This window comes from Clupea harengus, chromosome 19, assembly GCF_900700415.2.
Source record: "Clupea harengus chromosome 19, Ch_v2.0.2, whole genome shotgun sequence".
Lineage (NCBI taxonomy): Eukaryota > Metazoa > Chordata > Actinopteri > Clupeiformes > Clupeidae > Clupea > Clupea harengus.
Window position 1 is genome coordinate 19,278,534 of NC_045170.1, and position 19,128 is coordinate 19,297,661.

The 19,128-nt window shown below is 44.1% G+C and overlaps 2 protein-coding genes across 2 annotated transcripts in view; both read right to left on the reverse strand.

Annotated features, from left to right (window-relative positions):
- thbs3b (thrombospondin 3b) overlaps window positions 1-3,642 on the reverse strand; it is a 16,368-nt gene extending 12,726 nt beyond the window's left edge. The window contains exon 1 of the mRNA XM_031585880.2: window positions 2,919-3,642. Within this exon, the coding sequence (XP_031441740.1) occupies window positions 2,919-3,024 (106 nt within the window). The 5' untranslated portion in view covers window positions 3,025-3,642. The remainder of the gene's footprint in view (window positions 1-2,918) is intronic.
- Window positions 3,643-4,679: 1,037 nt separating this feature from the next.
- On the reverse strand, window positions 4,680-18,220 carry mtx1b (metaxin 1b). The gene is made up of 8 exons (XM_012828931.3): window positions 18,114-18,220; window positions 14,378-14,447; window positions 11,132-11,211; window positions 9,478-9,570; window positions 7,280-7,462; window positions 6,217-6,293; window positions 5,807-5,964; window positions 4,680-5,418 (listed from the first exon to the last, which is right to left on the reverse strand). Exons 1-8 carry the CDS (start codon window positions 18,192-18,194, stop codon window positions 5,189-5,191), a joined length of 972 nt encoding a protein of 323 aa, XP_012684385.1. The 5' UTR covers window positions 18,195-18,220; the 3' UTR covers window positions 4,680-5,188.
- Between the last annotated feature and the right edge of the window lie 908 nt (window positions 18,221-19,128).

Sequence of the window (19,128 nt, forward strand, 5' to 3'; positions counted from 1 at the left end):
GTCTGACAATCTGACCCTGTAGGCTACTGGGCTGATTAACTGAAACACGGAGCTGCCGGTAGCCCTGCCCGTTGGAAACAGCATGTGAACCAAACCACTTTGAGGAATAGGGGGAACATGATTTTTCAACACTTAAAAAACACATTTTTTTTACGTCTATAATAAGCACCGCTTGTGTCGTCGTATTTTTATTTTAAAAAAAAAAATCAAAAAATATTTTTTTTTTTTTAGTTTTCAATGATTGTTGGGGGGGACAACTTTATGGTAGGGGGGGACACGTCCCCCCCGTCCCCCCCGGGATCTCCGCCTATGTGTGTGTGTGAGAGAGAGAGAGTGTGTGTGTGTGTGTGTGTGAGAAAGAGAGAGAGTGTGTGTGTGTGTGTGTGAGAGAGAGCGAGTGTGTGTGTGTGTGTGTGTGTGTGTGTGAGAAAGAGAGAGAGTGTGTGTGTGTGTGTGTGTGTGTGTGTGTGTGTGTGTGTGTGTGTGTGTGTGTGTGTGTGTGTGTGTGTGTGTGTGTGTGTGTGTGTGTGTGTGTGTGTGTGTGTGAGAGAGAGAGAGTGTGTGTGTGTGTGTGTGTGAGAAAGAGAGAGAGTGTGTGTGTGTGTGTGTGAGAGAGAGCGAGTGTGTGTGTGTGTGTGTGTGTGTGTGTGAGAAAGAGAGAGAGTGTGTGTGTGTGTGTGTGTGTGTGTGTGTGTGTGTGTGTGTGTGTGTGTGTGTGTGTGTGTGTGTGTGTGAGAGAGAGAGAGTGTGTGTGTGTGTCTGTAAAGTGGACTGAGGCCTTCTCAGTGTCAAAGGTCTCATGACCTTGCCATATAAAATTCTAACCAAAGACAAGCGGCTGCCCTCACTCAGGCTTTACTGTCACTCTGACTTACAGTAATAGACTTGTGTCTTCCATTCCAGATGCGTCACCTAAAACTGCCCTGTTTAGGAACACATGAGCCAACTTTAACAGCCCAATGAAGATAGCAGTAAACCTGCTCTTTTTAGGCTTGAACTTTTGTTATTTGTGTTATTTTATTGACATACGTAAAAAAAATAAAGATGCTATCTCAGACCACTGTGGCCAATGACATCACATTGTTCACATTTTTCCAAAAGACGTGTGCCACACACAGCATTGTACGGGAATGAGCATGCGGTGGTCAGGACATAGTTCTCTGTAAAGCTGCTAGACTTTGCTGTGTTCTCTGTGGTAGATATTGGGTGGTTATGGGTGTCCCAGTGCTGGTGGTCTCCAGGCACATTTGTGAAACACATTCTGATGGCTACTGCGGTCTCCCCTGCAGTCTACAGTATGCAAGGCCGGCGTCTGAGTCGGCCAAAGCCAACATGTCTCCTTCTGTCTCACATCTCACTGAAAGCTCTCTCAGCCAGCAGTAAGCAGTATCTGGCTTTACAAGTCTGGCTTAACCCCCCCCCCCCCCCATCCCTTTCCTCTCCATTTCTACAGAAATCCCTTAAATCTCTTACTTCACCCATCCTCCCCCCCCTCTCTCTCACTCTGTTCCTTTTCTTTCTGTCAGGGACAAGAATTAATTTTTATTACAACACCTTGCTATTTTTCACAGACATGTTATAAGATACTGACCCTCTCACAGCTGATATAACCCCTTACTCAGTCTCTCTGTCCCTCCCTCTCTCTTTTTCTTCATCCTTCTCTCATTTCTCTTGTCTGTTACTCTGAGTATGAACTCCGGCCCAGACTAATGTGTTGGCCGCCCCGTCCAGTTCCTTGGCAGTTCATATTCATTCGCTCTGACACATGGCAGAAAATCAAAGCCCAGGGTGCCAGCATCAGGCCAGGGGGAAAGATCAACACTCCTGGGGGCAACCTCGCCGCCTCTGTCTGGCCCAAAGGAAAACATGGCTTTGTCTGATGCTCTCTCTCTCTCTCTCTTTCTCTCTCTCTCTCTCTCTCCAGTCTCAGTGTCTTTCTATACAGCCCCTCTATCTCAACACAGCTACACAACATGATGCCTTGTGCTCAATGTGTGTAGTAGCTCTGTCTGTCTATTTTGGTGTTTGTTGTTTTCTATCTTTATCTTATTCTTTTTTTCTGCCACCTCTTTCTCTCAAAATCCCTTAAAAGCTCAATATTTTGTCTTGGACCCTTCTTCCCTATTCCTCCTGTTGTTACTGATCCCTGTGAGTCCCCATGCCCTATGCCTTATTTGTATCTATTAACTCCCCTCACACAACTGTCCTGATGTATTTCAACTATATAGTATATAATATATATATGTAACGCTATATTATAGTTAATATGTGAATCTATAACAACTCTAACTCAGCGCTGATAGTTTTGGTTAAGCTTCACAATGACCTGCTTTATGTGCTGGGCTGTGTTATCGAAGAAACGACTTCTGACAAGTTTTTCCTATCTGGTGAGGAAAATCTTCAACGAGGCGTTTTTGCTCTTCTTCTTCAGTTGCGCTGACACGTAAAATTTAGGTTCTTCCAAAAGCAAACGGATCATTCAAAGAAATCTTACTTAGAAAGTTGATTTGTACATAGTAGCCTACATCACTGAGTGCATGTTAATGACAAAATTAATTGAAACTCATGACAACAGCTTGATGCGCAGCCAATATGGTCATTTAATTTAGTTAAGCCTACAAACACACACTCACCGCAGATGATTGCCCTGACATTTGCATGTCTATCTAATTGACATTGTGCAGTTAAGCGAGAAAACGCGTCCACAAAGAGACTTTGGGGTTAAAGATTAACTCCAAAAAAAGAAAGAATGTAACTCCAAACATGGCACTAACCATGTTCAATTCTGAGAAAACAATAGAGAACAGTAAATAGCTTCTTTAGATACATAGAAAGTATTAAACACATCATTTCCAATATAGATTTGAAGCGGCATTAATTGGACTAACAACATCCCATTAAGAGAACACCAAATGTACCTTGCATTTCTGATGAGTGGGTGAGGTGCCATTGTAATGCTGAAAGCAAAATAAGCAGTTTTGCCAGCAGTCCGTGAGCCTCCATTCTGCACGTTCCTATTCCCATTGATGCTATCCAAAACACTTTTACGCGCAGTGAAAAAAAGTCTTTAAAAAGTTTTACAAAGACTATTTAGCTTGTCCGGTTCCCCGATGGACAGGCAGGGGATGTCTGTACTGTGCGCGCGTGTGATAATGTGTGCTCTTTCACAGCTGACCGGCGGCTCGGGTGAGTAGTTGCGCTGACCTGCGCGCTGGGCTGAAGAATGCTCAGCAGATGTCTTGCTGCCGGTTCACTCCGCTTGGGGTGCCAAGCGCAGAACACGTTCCTCGTGCTAATGAGAAACAGTTCAGCCGCAGGCGTCAATTACTGTGTAGGGGGAAAAGACATGGCGAAATTGTAAATCTTACCAAACACTGTCCGTGCTATGACGCGTCTCTGCACCACAGTTCTGTAAACGGATTTTGCGTCCTCAGAATAATGGACTATTTATGCAATGATTCAATCAGACCTCATTGTTTGGTGACGTACCGTAAAATTACAAATCGTCGATATATACAACTTCACATTACAACTGTGTGTTGTATTGTAGGTCCCCTGCTCCACCGCTTCTCCTGTGCAACACGTCGCCAAACAGTCATCAACTCACTCGTGCACGTCTTTAATACTATAACGGGTATCAGCCATCTGCTTGATTTACCGTTGTTTATTTGAAACATGATGATAAAGCAGTAGGCTAATGTCGTCATGTAGTAGGCCTAATGAAAAGCCATTACCATTCACATTTCCCTGGCCAAGTTTATTCACAAAATAGCTTTCACTCGCATCTGTTCCAATAGATAAAGGACATTTGTCTATTTCAATTGCCTGTATCCATTTTCTGTCATCTGTTTATTCTGCCCCATCAATGCAACTAGGCCTATTTGGTATCATTTACAGCTCAGCTGCTGGACAGTGAGAAGTGTGCACATCAAGACTGAGGCATTTACTGCTCACTCCTTGGATAAACATTTATTCCTAATTTATGAGCATAACAATAACATGTTACGGCTTGAATATACAAATCACTGTCTGCCTCACCTTACACTTTGCTCATTTGGAGCAGCACCAAGGCAGACTGGAAGAAAGTTCAAGTTTAATGGAATTGCTCAGAAAACTGTCACAAGAAAAAAAACACAGGAACCTTCATCCGACTGCACCAAATGACTTTTTAAAAGTTTAAGTGCTGTTGTACCATGTTGACTCTTCCAGTAAACAGTCTGATCCCCTCCCCATTTTTAGAGACTCTTTGTACATGGGCCATGGTCATATACAACACACAGTCATTTTCAATCAGAATGCTGCCTGTTTTGCTTGGAACATTAAAATGATAGAATGCATGGGGGTTTTATTCCTAGTTGTTATGTTTAGTATGTTAGTTTGTGTCCTCATCCGTCTGCTGACATGCAAGTTCAAATTTAAAATTGTGTAAAATGAAATCACAGATAAAAAGTATGGGAGAATGGCTATAGATGTCATAGTTTGAAATTGCCAAGGTGTAGAGTTTGTTTAAAACAAACTTGAGGTTCCCTCATACTAATATTACAAATCTTTACCTAATATTTTGTTAGACACAGAAAGTATTCAAGCTCATGGAGTGTGTTGGGGTTAAAGGTCGGAGGAGTAAGGAACTTCAGGGTTTGGAGACTAAACACACAGAACACAACAGTCCGAGCCTTGAGTCTGTGAAAGATGACTTCATTTTTCATGACCTGAAATCAAGTCAATAAATTCTATTTGCCTGAGTAAAAATCTGACAAAACATTAGTTAATGTGTTTGAAACCTGAACTGGAAAAAAATAAGAGAGCTAAAACCCTGAAAAAGGAGGCATACAGTACCATTACGGTTTCAGGATTTGGAGCGTCTTGGTACAATACACATTCACATCAGTGTTTCCCTGTTTAAACCTTGCAGCGAAGCCATATTGGCAAAATAATGAAGAAATAAAAAAATAACAACATTAGTATCAACAGAGGGCATGTTCTACCTGTGGCATAGTGTTTAACCAGTGATTACTCTAGGTGAGGTTATTGGTGCTCTTTGGCAGATTAACTTAAAAAACAAAAACAAAAAAAAGGAATGGGAGAAGAAAGCTGCAGTCCCCACCCTTCAAACCAAAGTCTGTCACACAAACACCTGTCCCCCTCTAACGGTGGCGTCCCTTTGTCTTCACCTTCCTGGTTCCGCGACTCAGTCTTCTTCACCTTCCTCTTCCTCTTCCTCTTCCTCTACCACAACGCTGCTCTCTATCGCCCCCTGTGGCCGGATGTGCTTGATGGAGACAATGCCCGTCATGATGGCGTAACCTAGCATAGCACCTATGGACACCAGCACAGATAGGATCTGATTGCGCCTCTTGTGGGGCTCGTTGTCAAAGTCCCCACCTTCTGGAAACACGGACATCTTGCGAGTAGGGGGCTCTGAAATGGAAGGAGGGGGTTTGGGGTCAGTTGATATTGTGAGTCACAGAAGGTAACAGAGAGTGAGGAAGCTTTTGGACCACATCAGCTTATGGTCAAAGCATTGGCCTGTTTTGAGGACTAGCTGGACTACAGCCACTTTGATCTGACAGGGGCAGTTGGTACATGACACACACAGCTTGGAGAACTGAATCTTTCGGCCAACAGTGCTGAGTGTGAAAGTCAGATTGCATATGTCCTGGATGAAAAAATAAACTTTAATTCCAAAGTGAATGCAAAGAGAAAGTGTACGGAAATATTGATAAAACTCCTACATAGTAACCATTGATTAAGAAACACCAACAGTCCAAAACTCCACCTCAGTGTGGTGTTTGAAAACGGGACTAACCTCTGACTTCAGTGGGGAAGTAGAGGACGAGGATGTTGGTGCAGAAATGCCGCAGGTTGTCCAGAGAGGAGAGGTGCTGCTCGAGTTTCCCATTGGGCAGCTTGATCTTCAGCAGAGGAGCCAGGTGGCCAAAGACATAAGCGTCCAGAGAGGACGGCCTGCAGACACACGCCAGGGGGACGTCAATACACAATCTCTTTCTCACTCACTCACTCACTCACTCACTCACTCACTCACTCACTCACTCACTCACTCACTCACTCACTCACTCACTCACTCACTCACTCACTCACTCACACTCTCTCTCACTCACACTCTCTCTCTCACACTCTCTCTCTCACACTCTCTCTCTCACACTCTCTCTCTCTCTCTCTCTCTCACACTCTCACTCTCGGGCGAAGGCCACTTACGAATCTCCAAAGAAGAACTTGTGTGAGCCCAGGCGCTGTGAGAGGAGGGTCATACACTCCACAGCATCCCGGTAAAGCTAAAGACAGGAGGAGGTTTGGTTACCAAGCCGACCATCAGTACCAACTCTTTATCTCTTCTGTTTACACGCATCCATCTATTTATCTAGACACATAAACCCATACAAGCGTTACATCATGGCTAAAACTGAAAACGTTCAAAGATCTGTAGCCACAATGATCCAATGCACCAATGTAAGCAGTGGATCTGTCATTACTTCAAATGAGTTCAATTACATGAAAAACAGCAGTGCTTGCTTTTCTCTCTTTTTTCTTTTCATCCCCCTCTTTTAATTCCACAAACACTGTGATGTCACCAGGTGGTTGCCACAGTAACCCAAAAGTTAATGCCATTACCTGTATGTTTTGTAAACAGTGGCCATGGTTAGACTACTTAAGTCTGCTTGACCTCTGGGGTCACCCAAAAGTGGACCAAGAATGGAAGAAGGTCCTTTCATCAAATGCTTCCCCTGCCGTCTAAACTAACTGGAGAGTTTATAGTAGCAGGCAATGACTGATGGCTGAAACAAGCAGCTGGTAAGACAGTCATCGCATATCATAATAGCTCCCTCCACAGCTTGATTATCTCTACCATTCTTTCCTTACCCCCCCCCCACACACACACACACCCTCTTCTTCCCCTCCCTGTCTGACCTCCTTTTCTGTGTCTCTCTCTCTGTCCTCCATCGTCTTCTTCTTCTTCCCCCTTTACTCTCTTTGGTTCCTTTTCCACTTTGTTGTACCTCTCATTCAGCTTCTCATTTTCTTTCCATCGTACTCATCCTTTCTGTCTTCTATCGGTCACCTACTGTCTCTCCCTCTATCTCCCTCCTTTCTTTTAATCTTTCTCTCTGCCTCATCTCTTTCTCCAACTCTTCCTCTGGCTCCAGCAGTGGGTCTCTCTTGACCAGCCGCAATCTCTTTCTCCCTCTCACTCTCTCTCTCATCCCCCTTTTCCTTCCTTTCTCTACACCTTTTCTTCTCTCTCTACTACTCTCCCTCTCACCTCTTTCTCCAGCTCCTCCCCTGGCTCCAGCATCGGGTCGCCCCTGACCAGCCGGAGTCTCTCCATCTGCTGGTTGTGCATGCGGCTGGGCAGCAGGAAGTTGAGGGGGAAGGGGATGTTCTCGGCGTACCAGCGGCGCGTCACATCCACGTAGTTCTTAGCGTCCACCCACAGGGTGTAGATCTGAAGGGATCAGTCAAAAAAATAAAAAAGACAGAAAGAAACAAAAACAATATGATACACAGATCTATAGATATACTAGAGAGGAAAGGGGTACTGGGGGAAGAGGAAAGAAACTGGACAAATGAAAAATGTATTGAGGGAGAAAGGAAGCAGAGCAAGAAAGATGATGTTCTTAAGGGGTGATTACTCCTCAATTTATGTTTTATGTTTACACAATCATTAATTCTTTCATATTAATTTATTCGTTCATGTTTTGATTTAAGTTGGCGCAATCTTGAGGCACAAAGCCCATGAATCCGGGTGTTTAAAAGGTTAGGGTTATCCTAATCCAGCCCCGAGACAGCGAAGGCATGTGAGGATTTTAAAAAGGACATTAAACTACAAGCAAGGGTAGGAGTAAATGCTAATCACTCAGAGAGTTATAACAAATAGTTCAAAAGCAGTTAAGTTCTAGTCAAATGTGTAAAAATAGAGCAGGGAGCAGCACACAGGGCAGCGTATGAGTTATAGGTGGAGAAGGCGCTTCAGTTTTAGATTAGGGGTCAAGGAGACAGAACTCAGCAGGACTAGATTGGGGTACAACCCTAGAATAGGGTGAGGGGTGGGAGAGGGATGTGGCTGGGAGATGAACATAAATTACGATCTGGGGTCACGGTTAGGGATATGGGCCAGAGGGGTTGGGGTCAAGGGTCAGGTCAGGTGTTACGGTTAAGGACAGAGAGTTAAGTCGTTGGTCATTGGAGATGATATTCCTTGTGCATGCCCTGGCGGGAGATGCACTGGGGTATCTTAAAAAGACTATGGGGTATCTAAAAAAGCCTGTGGGGTATCTCAAAAAGTGGGTTATCTTAAAAAGACTCTTCTATCGCTCCTGCCCGAACTGTGAGAAAAAGGGCATCATGTACGTAAGTAAAAAAAGAATTTGGATGTTTTGCTCAGTACTCCTCCAACCATGAGAGTTCGGAGAGCGCCAACCCTGCACTAGCAAGTCAGTGGGACTAGGGGCGAGACCTGGCGAGACAAGCTGCCGGAGGGCCATCTCTTCTGCACGTAACCTTATTCGCACCCTGTACTTGCTGTGTCAACGAGACTATCTCTCCTTTTATACAGGAAATGGAGGCTTTAATATAGGCAGTGGGCGTCCTTAACACAAGGAGAAGGTTCTAAGAGTCAGCCAAGTTCCCTAATCACTTCTTCAAGTTCTGGTTCAAGTTCTGTTGTAATTTACAAATCTAAATGATACAAAATGTAAGGGTGGTTTGGATGAAATAATGGGGAAGACTTTAATAAAACAGCTAGACTGAAGCTCTGGCTAAATGTGTTAACATGTTCTCTGGGCTATCAAGTCTGGCTAACCTTGTGTTGTTAGTCCACATCTATGAAAAGTCTTTGATTTTGCACAAGATAAAATTGTAAGAGGGAAAAAAGCATTTTTCCACTGTCCAGCTCTGACTGAACACCGTGAGACTTCAAGCTCCACAGGTCATGCCAGGACGGCGTCTCTGAGGTAGCGATATCTTGTTGGGAATTTCTCTGGTTCGTTTTAATGCTCCTAAATCCGCAGGGTTCCCCAGCTCTGGCACAGGCCAAGAGTCAAACAGCCTTTTCACATTTAGATAGCAATCAAAACGCACGGCACGGCGGCTTTCATGAAACGCTGACAGACTGCTGTGTGTGTTTAAGGGCCAGGTAGCAAGTTAATGAGAGGCAGATGCAGAGGACAACAAGGGAGAAGTGGAAGACAGAGTGTCAGTGTGTAGGGGCTGTAAACACAGGGCCTCGTTTACAAAAAGGCAGGCATCAGAGGACTAAAAAAAAACCTATATGACTAAATCTCTTTGAACATTTCTTCAGTGTTTTGAGTTCAAATCTATATAAAATTGCTTACTTGACATCAGTATTTGGTGAATAAGTAAGGGGGGGGGGGGGGCTTTTCTGGTGCCGCCACTATAATTCCACCTCCATTACAATGTGCTGCTTTGTTTTTCTATCTGTTTTATCTTTTTAAGTCATACCAGTGCAGGTAGTAGTTTCTCTTCCAGCAGCGAGACGAAGGCCAGTGTGTCTGCCCCTTCCTTGGCCGAGAGGTCATAGTCTGCATTATACTTCTGCAAGAATTAAAGATGCGCAAAATTACACTCTAGTTTTCAAATACATTGTGTCGGTGAACAATGACATATAAAACAGAATGCATATGATACTCCTTCTGACTTACGCTGAATGTAAGGTTTCTGGCTTTAGCACATCATTTATGTTAATGTGTTAATATTCTCTTTTATCTTTTTAATTGGTAACTATAATTATCCATATCATACCTGATTTTCTATTTTTATTTTTCACTTTAGGTAGCCAAAGGGCACATTTTTGAGACAGAAATCAAATGTGAGAGACATTTTTAAAACACCTGAGTATCAAAGCCCACAGCCTCTTCACAAGACCCAAGTGCCTATAAATGTCTGTGCCAGTACCCACTGCCCATAAAACCCCTCTGCCAAAGCCCACAAGAACTCAGCCAAAGGGCAAAGACAATCCACTGCTGTGTTTGGTACTGCCAAGAAGCCGTGCCATTACTCTGCATGTAAAGGCAAAGACACTCAACTCATTAAGACTCAAAGCCTGATTTACAAAGGACTTAGAAGTGCCTTTTCACACTTTATTAACACGCTGTTGCCTCACTGAAGAATTACAGGCCAATCAGGGTTTAGTCCAAACTCTTTCAGGCTCCTGTATTGGGCAGACATTGCGCCTGTTTGCGGTCTCATGCCAAACAGAGAGGTGCTAACTGCTTCTAATGCTTGTAATGCCTTCCAGCTGGGTGGCACACATGGTGGATTGGATTAGGATAGAGCCTTGGAAAAGGGCAGGTGAAAGGAGGACATGGTTCTTAACTGAGCTCCGGCTTTAAGTGAAGCGCTGGCCCCTGTGCAAAGGGAGATCAATCCAGTGGGCAGATACACTTCAGCCTGAGAGACTGCGATACTCCTGACTGCAAACAGTGCTTTTGTTGAAGGCTGGTAAAGTGAGGTAAAGGAGAACGTGTTGTATTCAGACAAGGAAGGCTGTTTTTGAGATTCCTCTAGGAGTAATAAAACGGAAGTGCACCTTAAGATGAAAATGTTTGGCCTTACTGTGCTAAGCCCTCTGTACTTTAGGACAACACACTGAACACAGGGTGTCTGCAGGAGTCTTGCTGATGGCACGCCGCGTTAATTTCAACCTCAGAGACAGATGGCCTCCGTAACATCCTGTTGAAACGACTCTACGAGACCATCAAATGCCTCCAGATGTCAAAGCCTTACTGTTTCCTGTTCTATACATGCGGTAATTGCTGTGTCTGTGCGTGTGCATATGTATGTATTTAACACGGGTCTTTTAGTGGGTTTTTGCACATTCCTATTTGAAGGCCTCCTGTTTTGGTGAAGTCGTCATCTGAAGGAGCTGAGGATCAATCACCTGTGTCCAAGGAGCGAAATTCTAAATTTATGGTTCCTGAAACACTGAGTATCCTCCACACCTGTTCTCTCCCTCTCTGTACGTGTGTGTGTGTGTTTGTGTGTGTGTGTATGTGTGTGTGTGTGTGTCCGCTAAAGTCAAGTGCAGCTTTCACCTGTTTAGCCATTTGCAGGGCCAGGCACGGGGCTTAGAGGTTTAGAGTTTGAGGTCACTCACCTGTTTCCGGAGGTGAATGATGATCTTACTGGGCTGTGAGACGCTGCCTTCTTCCCCGGTCTTCAGTGCAGGGAGGGTACCTACAGAAGAGAACAGCACATGGATGAGGAGTGGGCCCTAAACCCTAGTCATGACCATGACACCACCATAATGTTGAAAGACTTAATGGTAAGAAGGGAGTCTGAGAAAGAAAGAAGCAAAGAGTGAGAGAAAGACAGACAGACACACATAGATAGAGAGATAGGTAGAGGGGGAGAGAGAGAAAGTGGTAGAGGCGGAGAGAGTGACAGACATAGAGAGGGAAAGAAGTAGAGGGGGAGAGTGACTGACCTAGAGAGAGAGAGAGTGACTGACCGAGAGAGAGGGAGGTAGAGGGGGAGAGAGTAAGACAGTCAGTGTGTTTACATGATGGTATAATTCGAATCTTGCTTTAGTCGGACTATGCTATCTTTTGGGGCAACTGCTATTATCCCAATATACGTACATGGCAGTGAATAAATCGAATCATTGGCCGAAAGCATGTCATATCCGATACGATAGGTGGCGCTGTTTTCATTACAACTAGTGGTGATACAGCCATTTCCGCTTGACCTCTTCACCACTACCAACAACAACAACAGTTGATTGAGCATGAATCGCGTCTGTTCATCGGTCCAGAAATGCATGTTGCCTCTTGGGTTGTCCATCGCGTTGTTTGTTTCTGCTGGGCTGACGTGTTTATAAGTTACATTATTCAAAGGTGAAAGATAAAAGGCGAGAGAAACGCACGCACACACACACACGCACGCAAATAATTGGGTTACAGCCCAAACGCATTGCCCTTCGCTGTCGATTTCCAAATCTGTGTGAATATTCATGAGAGCAAGTCCAGTCAGTCTTTTGTCAGTCATCGTACTTCGTAGATATGTCTTAAGACGCCTCATTGTACTGAATGACCGCTCAGCAGACGCTGTGGAAACGGGCATTGTCAACAAGACCTTCAGGACGCAATGAATGTTTGGGTGGAAATTTGCCGAACTTTCCAGGGCTTGATAAAGCTCACTGCGTTTTGGCTGTAACTCATTTAACTGTTTCCAGCTCTGTATCTGCATCCTCAACGCTGGGCATTAGTTGTCCGTACTCCGTTTTTATAGTTTCCCCATTGTAATAAATATGCGTTCATGATATTTTTATTTATTTTATTTTTTTTTAAATTTTATTTCTTCTCGCGTAGCAGAAGGTACGCACAGTGCGTACGGCTGCATGCGCCACTGGAACTCTGTGCAATTAATACAATACATAATAGGCTAATTGATACAATATCTCCTCGTTTGTGTTGTTGTCTCCGAGTGTGGTTGTTTGAGTACAATGGGAGTGTATGATCATTGTTGTCTATAAAGGAAGGTATTGCAACGGGAAAATATCGCGCTCCACCTGTCACGTCTCTGTCTTTAGAGGGCAGCGCCAAATAACCGAACAAAACTCAACTCACGCTTGCCTCACGGGTGCAATACCAAATTTCATCATATTTGATAGAATGAAGGACAAATTAGTTGTGAATACTATCACCGAGTTTGACAGGTATTGGTCAGGTAATAGCCGAGTGACAGCTGATTTGCTTTCTGATTTGACAGTACTTATTCGTGTTTTTTTCAGCGCCAGATAACCAAACAAAACTAAACTAGTTGTGAATACTATCACCGAGTTTGATAGGTATTGGTCAGGGGGGACGGCCCAGTGTCCCGAAAGCCCGATATTCCGAAATCTCAATATTCCGAAAAATAGTCCCCCTGGCAAAATTTAGAAATATTTTAAGTGGCACAAAACACACACAGCATTTAGTTTGCACAGCAGAGCGGAGACGCTCACCGGGCTATCACGCATATAACTTTTCCTAGGCAATAACTACCACTCATGCGAAGGAAATCACCGGCAGATTGTCGCAGGACATTACGCAGATCTTGTCGAGCACTGACAAAGCATGCATGCGTTGGCAATCATAAAAATATTTTTGTATCATCGCGATGCAAATGCCATGTGTGTATAATAATATTCTGAATTAAAGTTAATGCTTGTGAAATAAAGGCATTTATATGTTTATGATTGTGTGATTCATTGGGATGTGCATTTGGGCTATAGTGGTTCACATTGCTGTGCTCACAATTTCGGAACAGCAGGCTGTCGGAATAATGGGCTTTCGGAACATTGCCATGGAACCTTGGTCAGGTAATAGCCGAGTGACAGCTGATTTGACAGTACTGCTGTGTGTTTTAAGCAAATAAAATGTGGAACGTCCTTATACGTGTTTAAGGAGGGGTTGTAAAGGTGCTCATATCTTCGGACCTCTTCTGTTATGTTTGTTCATAATCAACAAGAATAAGCTTGTGAGACAGTCTGCAGGATATTCATAAATCATTAGTATGAACAGTTGAGACAAGTTATCTCTCTTTCGTCTTCCGGGTCACGACCTGGCAGGGAGGGAGGGAGGAGGGCGGCGGGATCTCAAGCATGCGCAAAGACACAAAGTCCAGTTCCTAATCCAATTCACCGTTACATGCCGCGATAGTCGAATTATCAACCGGATCGGATCGAGTTATACAGGGGTGTTAATCGGATCGTAGTCGGACCGCACATAGTCGAACAAAGGTGTTTACATGAAACAGATAATTCGATTTCAGTCCGACTAAGCCAGTTATTCGAATGCATGTAACCACGGTCATAGAGAGGGGGAGGGAGAGAGAGAGAGAGAGAGAGAGAGAGAGGGAGGTAGAGGGGGAGAAAGTAAGACATAGAGAGGGGGAGAGAAGTAGAAGGAGAGAGAGTACAAAAGAGTGCAAGAAACAGCATCTGGAGCAGACACAGTAAGCTAGTTTAGAGTGGAGGGAGTCAGGTGATCGATGACCTTGTGACCTCTGACCCTACGACCTATGGCCTGGTGCGAGGAGAAGGGGGTGGGGATCAGCGTAGGGCTTCCTTTCCTCGTACATCACGCGATTCCTCCCAGCCATGACTGTTTTTTTTGGAGGGAGGAGGGGCTGGGCATGGGTGGTGAGTGTGGGGTTATTGAGGTTCCATGCAAAGTGGAGTCAAGTGGTTCCACCACCCGCGGGCCCCAACAGTAATGACCTTTGACCCTCTCATTTCTCTGGCAGGAGAAAGTGCTGAAATGTTTTTCCTTTCAATTCCCCACCCCTCACCAATTAATTTATCAAGGTCTCTTTCTCTCACGAGATTCTCACGTCTCGGTGAGGTGCCATGCGGACTCACCGGTGGGGCTTCTCCAGGGGTTGGTGATTTTGTGAACTTTGAGTGGCGCCCCGGCAAACTTGGCATAGGCCTGAGAAGGAATGGAAGAGGAGAAAGGGTTGGAGACCAAAATGGTGGGGGAGGGGAGGATGCAACATGATGGTGAGGAAGAAACTGAGTATGTCGCTTGAACTTGCACATCCCTGATCATACACTTTTGAGATCTCTTTAAAATGTTTAGTATCCAAACCTCACATCATCTGGCTGATGCTAACTGGTCAAAGAATGCGGAAACCTCATTAGGAGAAGAGTGAGATTACAGGATTACTCTGATTATGAGAGAGCGAGGCAAACCACACTTCAAGACCTGCTTTTTTTTCACAACGTCACAGACACAATCTCACATCATAAAGGCCAGTTTGTGGAGCAACAGAGAAATGGTGTGTCTGCACCCACTCCAAGCGTGTCAGATTTGTAAACAAGTTTGAGTCTGCATCGACAGCTGGATTTCATTAATTTCATCCATACATGCTGAAAATGTTTGTCTGGCAGCAGCACATGCTGGCTACCTCTCCATGGGTGGCAGAAAGAGTAACTGGGAAAAGAGAGAGAGAATGGGAAAGAAAAAGAGAGAGAGAGAGAACGGTAAGGGATGCTGGGGGATCATATGAGGCCTGTCTGAGGTACGAACCCCCTGTTTCTCAAACAGTCAGGAAACTACTATTAAAACACATCAAATGAAAATATCCCCTTCGGCAAATACCTCTGAGTCTCTGAGGTTGGTCTAGTCCTCCTCACATCTTCGATCAATCACATATGCCTAACTGGTAGTAAGAAATCAAAGAGTAGATTTCGCTTGATGACAAGCCAATGACAAATTTCTCGACTAACAGCCTAGGGTCAAAACCTAACCACCACCAACTAGACCATGACAGTGCAACTCTCCTTGGGGAATGCCTGGGTATGGATATACCAAACACTAGCTGGGCCTTGTTACACAGCATCATCATTTCTAGTCAGTTAAACTGACAAAACAGGCCTTTAAACCCTCACATTCTGCTCCTAATCAAAGGGCAAAGGGAGCAGAGGCTTAACTGAGACACTCCAGCATGACCTGAGCCTGTAAAATGGGGCCCTGAGCAACAGTGGCTCCAGAGGCCAGTAGAGCAGCACATCAGATGAGGCAGTGAGAGAGAAAGAAAGAAAGAGGGAGAGAGAGAGAGAGAGAGAGAGTAATGGTGGGGCCCACGGTGGCTCTCCATAAACTAAACATAAGCAAACACATAAAGAGCCAGATGATGCTGGAACATTTTGTGGTCCTGTGTTTAAATTTTTTTTTTTTTTTAAATGTCTGAGCTGTGGTGGAAGATCGTATGACATTACTGCACAGCCTGAAGCCCTCAGACGCTTCTGTGCTGATTTAAGAGGAGACTTAAGAGCAGGGCTAGCCTCTAACACCTTGGTGCATTCTTGAGGAGAACAGCAGTAGTACCAGGAAGGACTTTTTTTTTTGTTCTGTGAAGAGCTCTTAGATGTAAGGCCATTTCAAAAGCAATGCAAAGCAAAACAGAACAAAAAGTAGGTTTTTGCAAACTGACCTCCTCTATGTGTTTTTTTAAAGCACTTCAACATTCTTTAAGATTTTCCCTCAGCACACTTTCCCTATGCAAACACTGAGACAAAAGCCCACCACCCTTTAGAAGGACCACTGACAGCACACAACATGAAGTCTAGCGCTCGTAATTACAGGTCTGTCAACCACCCCACCCTACCCTACCCCATCCCACCCTCACATACTGACTGTGACCATGACAAAAGACCCCTCTCCTTCCAAATGCATAGGCTAGTCACGGTAACTGGACACCATATCCTGCTCTGAGTCTCCAGAGTGTACTCGGTAACGGTAAACCATCTCTCCCTTTCTGCTGGTAGACGGAGAGTCTGAGACAGGAAATGTCTCCTCGCGAATGAAAGATTGGGGGTGCGGGGTGGAGAAATCAGTTGAAATATTTTCCTACCACTGACTCAGTGACTACCCTAGTCTGGCGAGGACATGAGGGAGGAGGGCAAAACATTTTATTCAGCTAGAATATGTGTGAAGTGAAAAACCTTTAAGTAAATGAATAGGGGTCTCCTTTAAAAAGTGACAACAGAGAATAGTAGGGGAGACGGGCAACTCTAACAGCAGCATGAAGCACGCTGCATCCAGCTGTTGTGCTACTTCTAATTCAGTCCAGTAAAGCATAGGAAGCTTAGTAGACAGGAGAGGAAAGACACATCTTCACTTCTCGCCCTAGGCTGGGATTACGTCACTGCCACAATACTGAAGGCACAGTCTTGGAGGGGACATGTATATCCTGTGTATTAACTCATGAAGTGACAGATAACACAGACACACACACACACACACACACACACAATAGTAGTAAAACCAACCGAACAGGCACAGACAAACACACGAACACGAACACACACACACACACACACACACACACACACACACACACAAACACTGCACAACAATGGTACTGAGTAATGGATTGTTCATGGGGAGCCATGTTTGTCTTGACATTCTTGGGAAGAGGGGACAGTTCTTGTATGTTTTCATTGTTTTTCTTTGTTTGCTGCCCTTCTCTTCCTCTTTGCAAATGCTACGGAGTGCTGCTATTTAGGCAGCTGTGACAGACAGCTAGATAATCTCCTCCATCAGATGACAGACACACAGGAGTGAACAAAAACAAAGCTAAATGATTACAAACAGATCCCTTTCTATAACAACACCCTCACACCAGCAAAGCAATTATCCTATTATCTATTTAAACAGATTGGCTCCAGCTACTAAGTGCTAACAATGTATAGAGATACATATTTCAATGTAATTAAATGGGCTATATGTTTTGTTCTAAATGTTACATAATCTGTAATATTACCCAAACTAAATGTATTTACTGAAACCAACAGGATGTGTTCCCCAAAAGATAGGGAACAGCCATAGGCTACATGGGTCCTGACTTTACCAAATGTTTAATACACAGGCTACTTGACCTCATGACCTGCTCTCATCTATTTCTGTCAGTTTGATTTGTGAAAGCTATTAGTCACCTGAGGAAAGGTATGCCACACTGTAAACAATAGGGATTGCTTTAAACTGGTCAGACGTTCTGGGTGGCATATTAATTAGCCCCAAAGATTCTCGAGCGCTGCTATATAATCTTTGATTATAACTAAGGCAACCTTCACGAGGGCACTTAGGTTTGGTTATCATTACTTTGTAACCTTGTGAAAACGTCCTGGCATATTCGAATTTGATTCAAAAACTATGACCTTACCAGCAAAAACAAAATCCAAATGGCATATAGAGAGGGTTTAGTTGAAATCACTGCAGGCAGCCCTTATCTACTAAGTGACCTGAAGTAACGTTAGAGAATGACATCATCCCCTGTGGCAATGCATTTGACATTTCAACCACATTAGCAGGTCTTATCTACCGTTGCTCTTACGCTGAAACCAGATGTATTTGTTGTCCCTTTGTCGTCGTTCAAAACGAGTAGCTTGTCACAGGAATTCAATCAAGTGTTTATTGCAGATAGCGCAAAACACATCCAGTTATAGCTAGCATGTCTATGGCACGATGGGCAGGTCACCTCACCGAGACAGCTATTCAATAAATCGAACGTACTCCAAGACAAAACTAGCTTCCGACACTTATTAATTTCACTGCGGATCCAATATTATTACCATAGACCTTAGATCTTACCAGAACAGTTAAACAGTCTGCGTCTACAGAGGGTAAACCCCAATCGCCTTTCCAACTGTACAACTCCAAGGGGGCAGCCATGTTTTAGTGACAGAATGACTCTTCACTCGGAAGTACTTCGTCACTCCGTTACTGTTGCTATGGTTTCTGCCAAGTTTGTTACTACTTGCTCGTGGACCCTTGTGGACTGAAAGGGTGCATCAGTATCAGCAAAAGTAAAGAAAAGGTGAAAATAAGGTCAGCGTGCTGGCTGGTATTCAGATGAGAGACAGGGTATCCGGCAGCTCGCATGAACAGAGGAATTCGCAACGTATGCTAATGCAATAGCAAAGCGACGAAATTACACAGATAGGAGGGGATTGTTACTAATACTACTTGGATGACCATTTCTTAACGTAGTAAAACAGTTGTTATTCACTATATGATAGCTCTGTTTGGTGTGATCAACAGTCAGTTGATTACAAAGGGCGGCAGACCCCCTTTTATTTGGAGCAAAAACTCATATTTGTATCCATCAAATAAGGTGCTGAATTATTAAAAAATATAGAAATTGACAACGTTAATAGAAATAATAATTTCTGCACTGCTGTGCTTTAAACTTGCTTTCATCAAGGAATCCTCCATTGGCAGCAAAGACATACTGCAGCATATCACTGGGGTCCTGTGTCTAACTGGTTGAAGAAAATGTTTAACTCATTGGCTCTGCTTTCGTTTCCCTCTGTCTGATACCCCTTCTCCTTGAAGCCTGTGATCTTCATGTCTGACTACATATTCCCTCACATTGTTTAGCTGAAGCTTATTTTCCACCTGTACTTGTACTTGTCACTTTCAGCTCTATCTGAACACTCCTTGGTGATTCTCTGTCCCCGTCCCTGAAGGCTCTCCTCTCTTCTCTTCAGAAGCTCCTTCAGGTCTCTGGTGATCCAGGGCTTGTTGTTGGGTGAAGCATGACATTGTCTTGGTGAGGATGGTTTTGTCTGTTTTTTGGGGTCCTCTTTCGGTTGAGACCCATTTC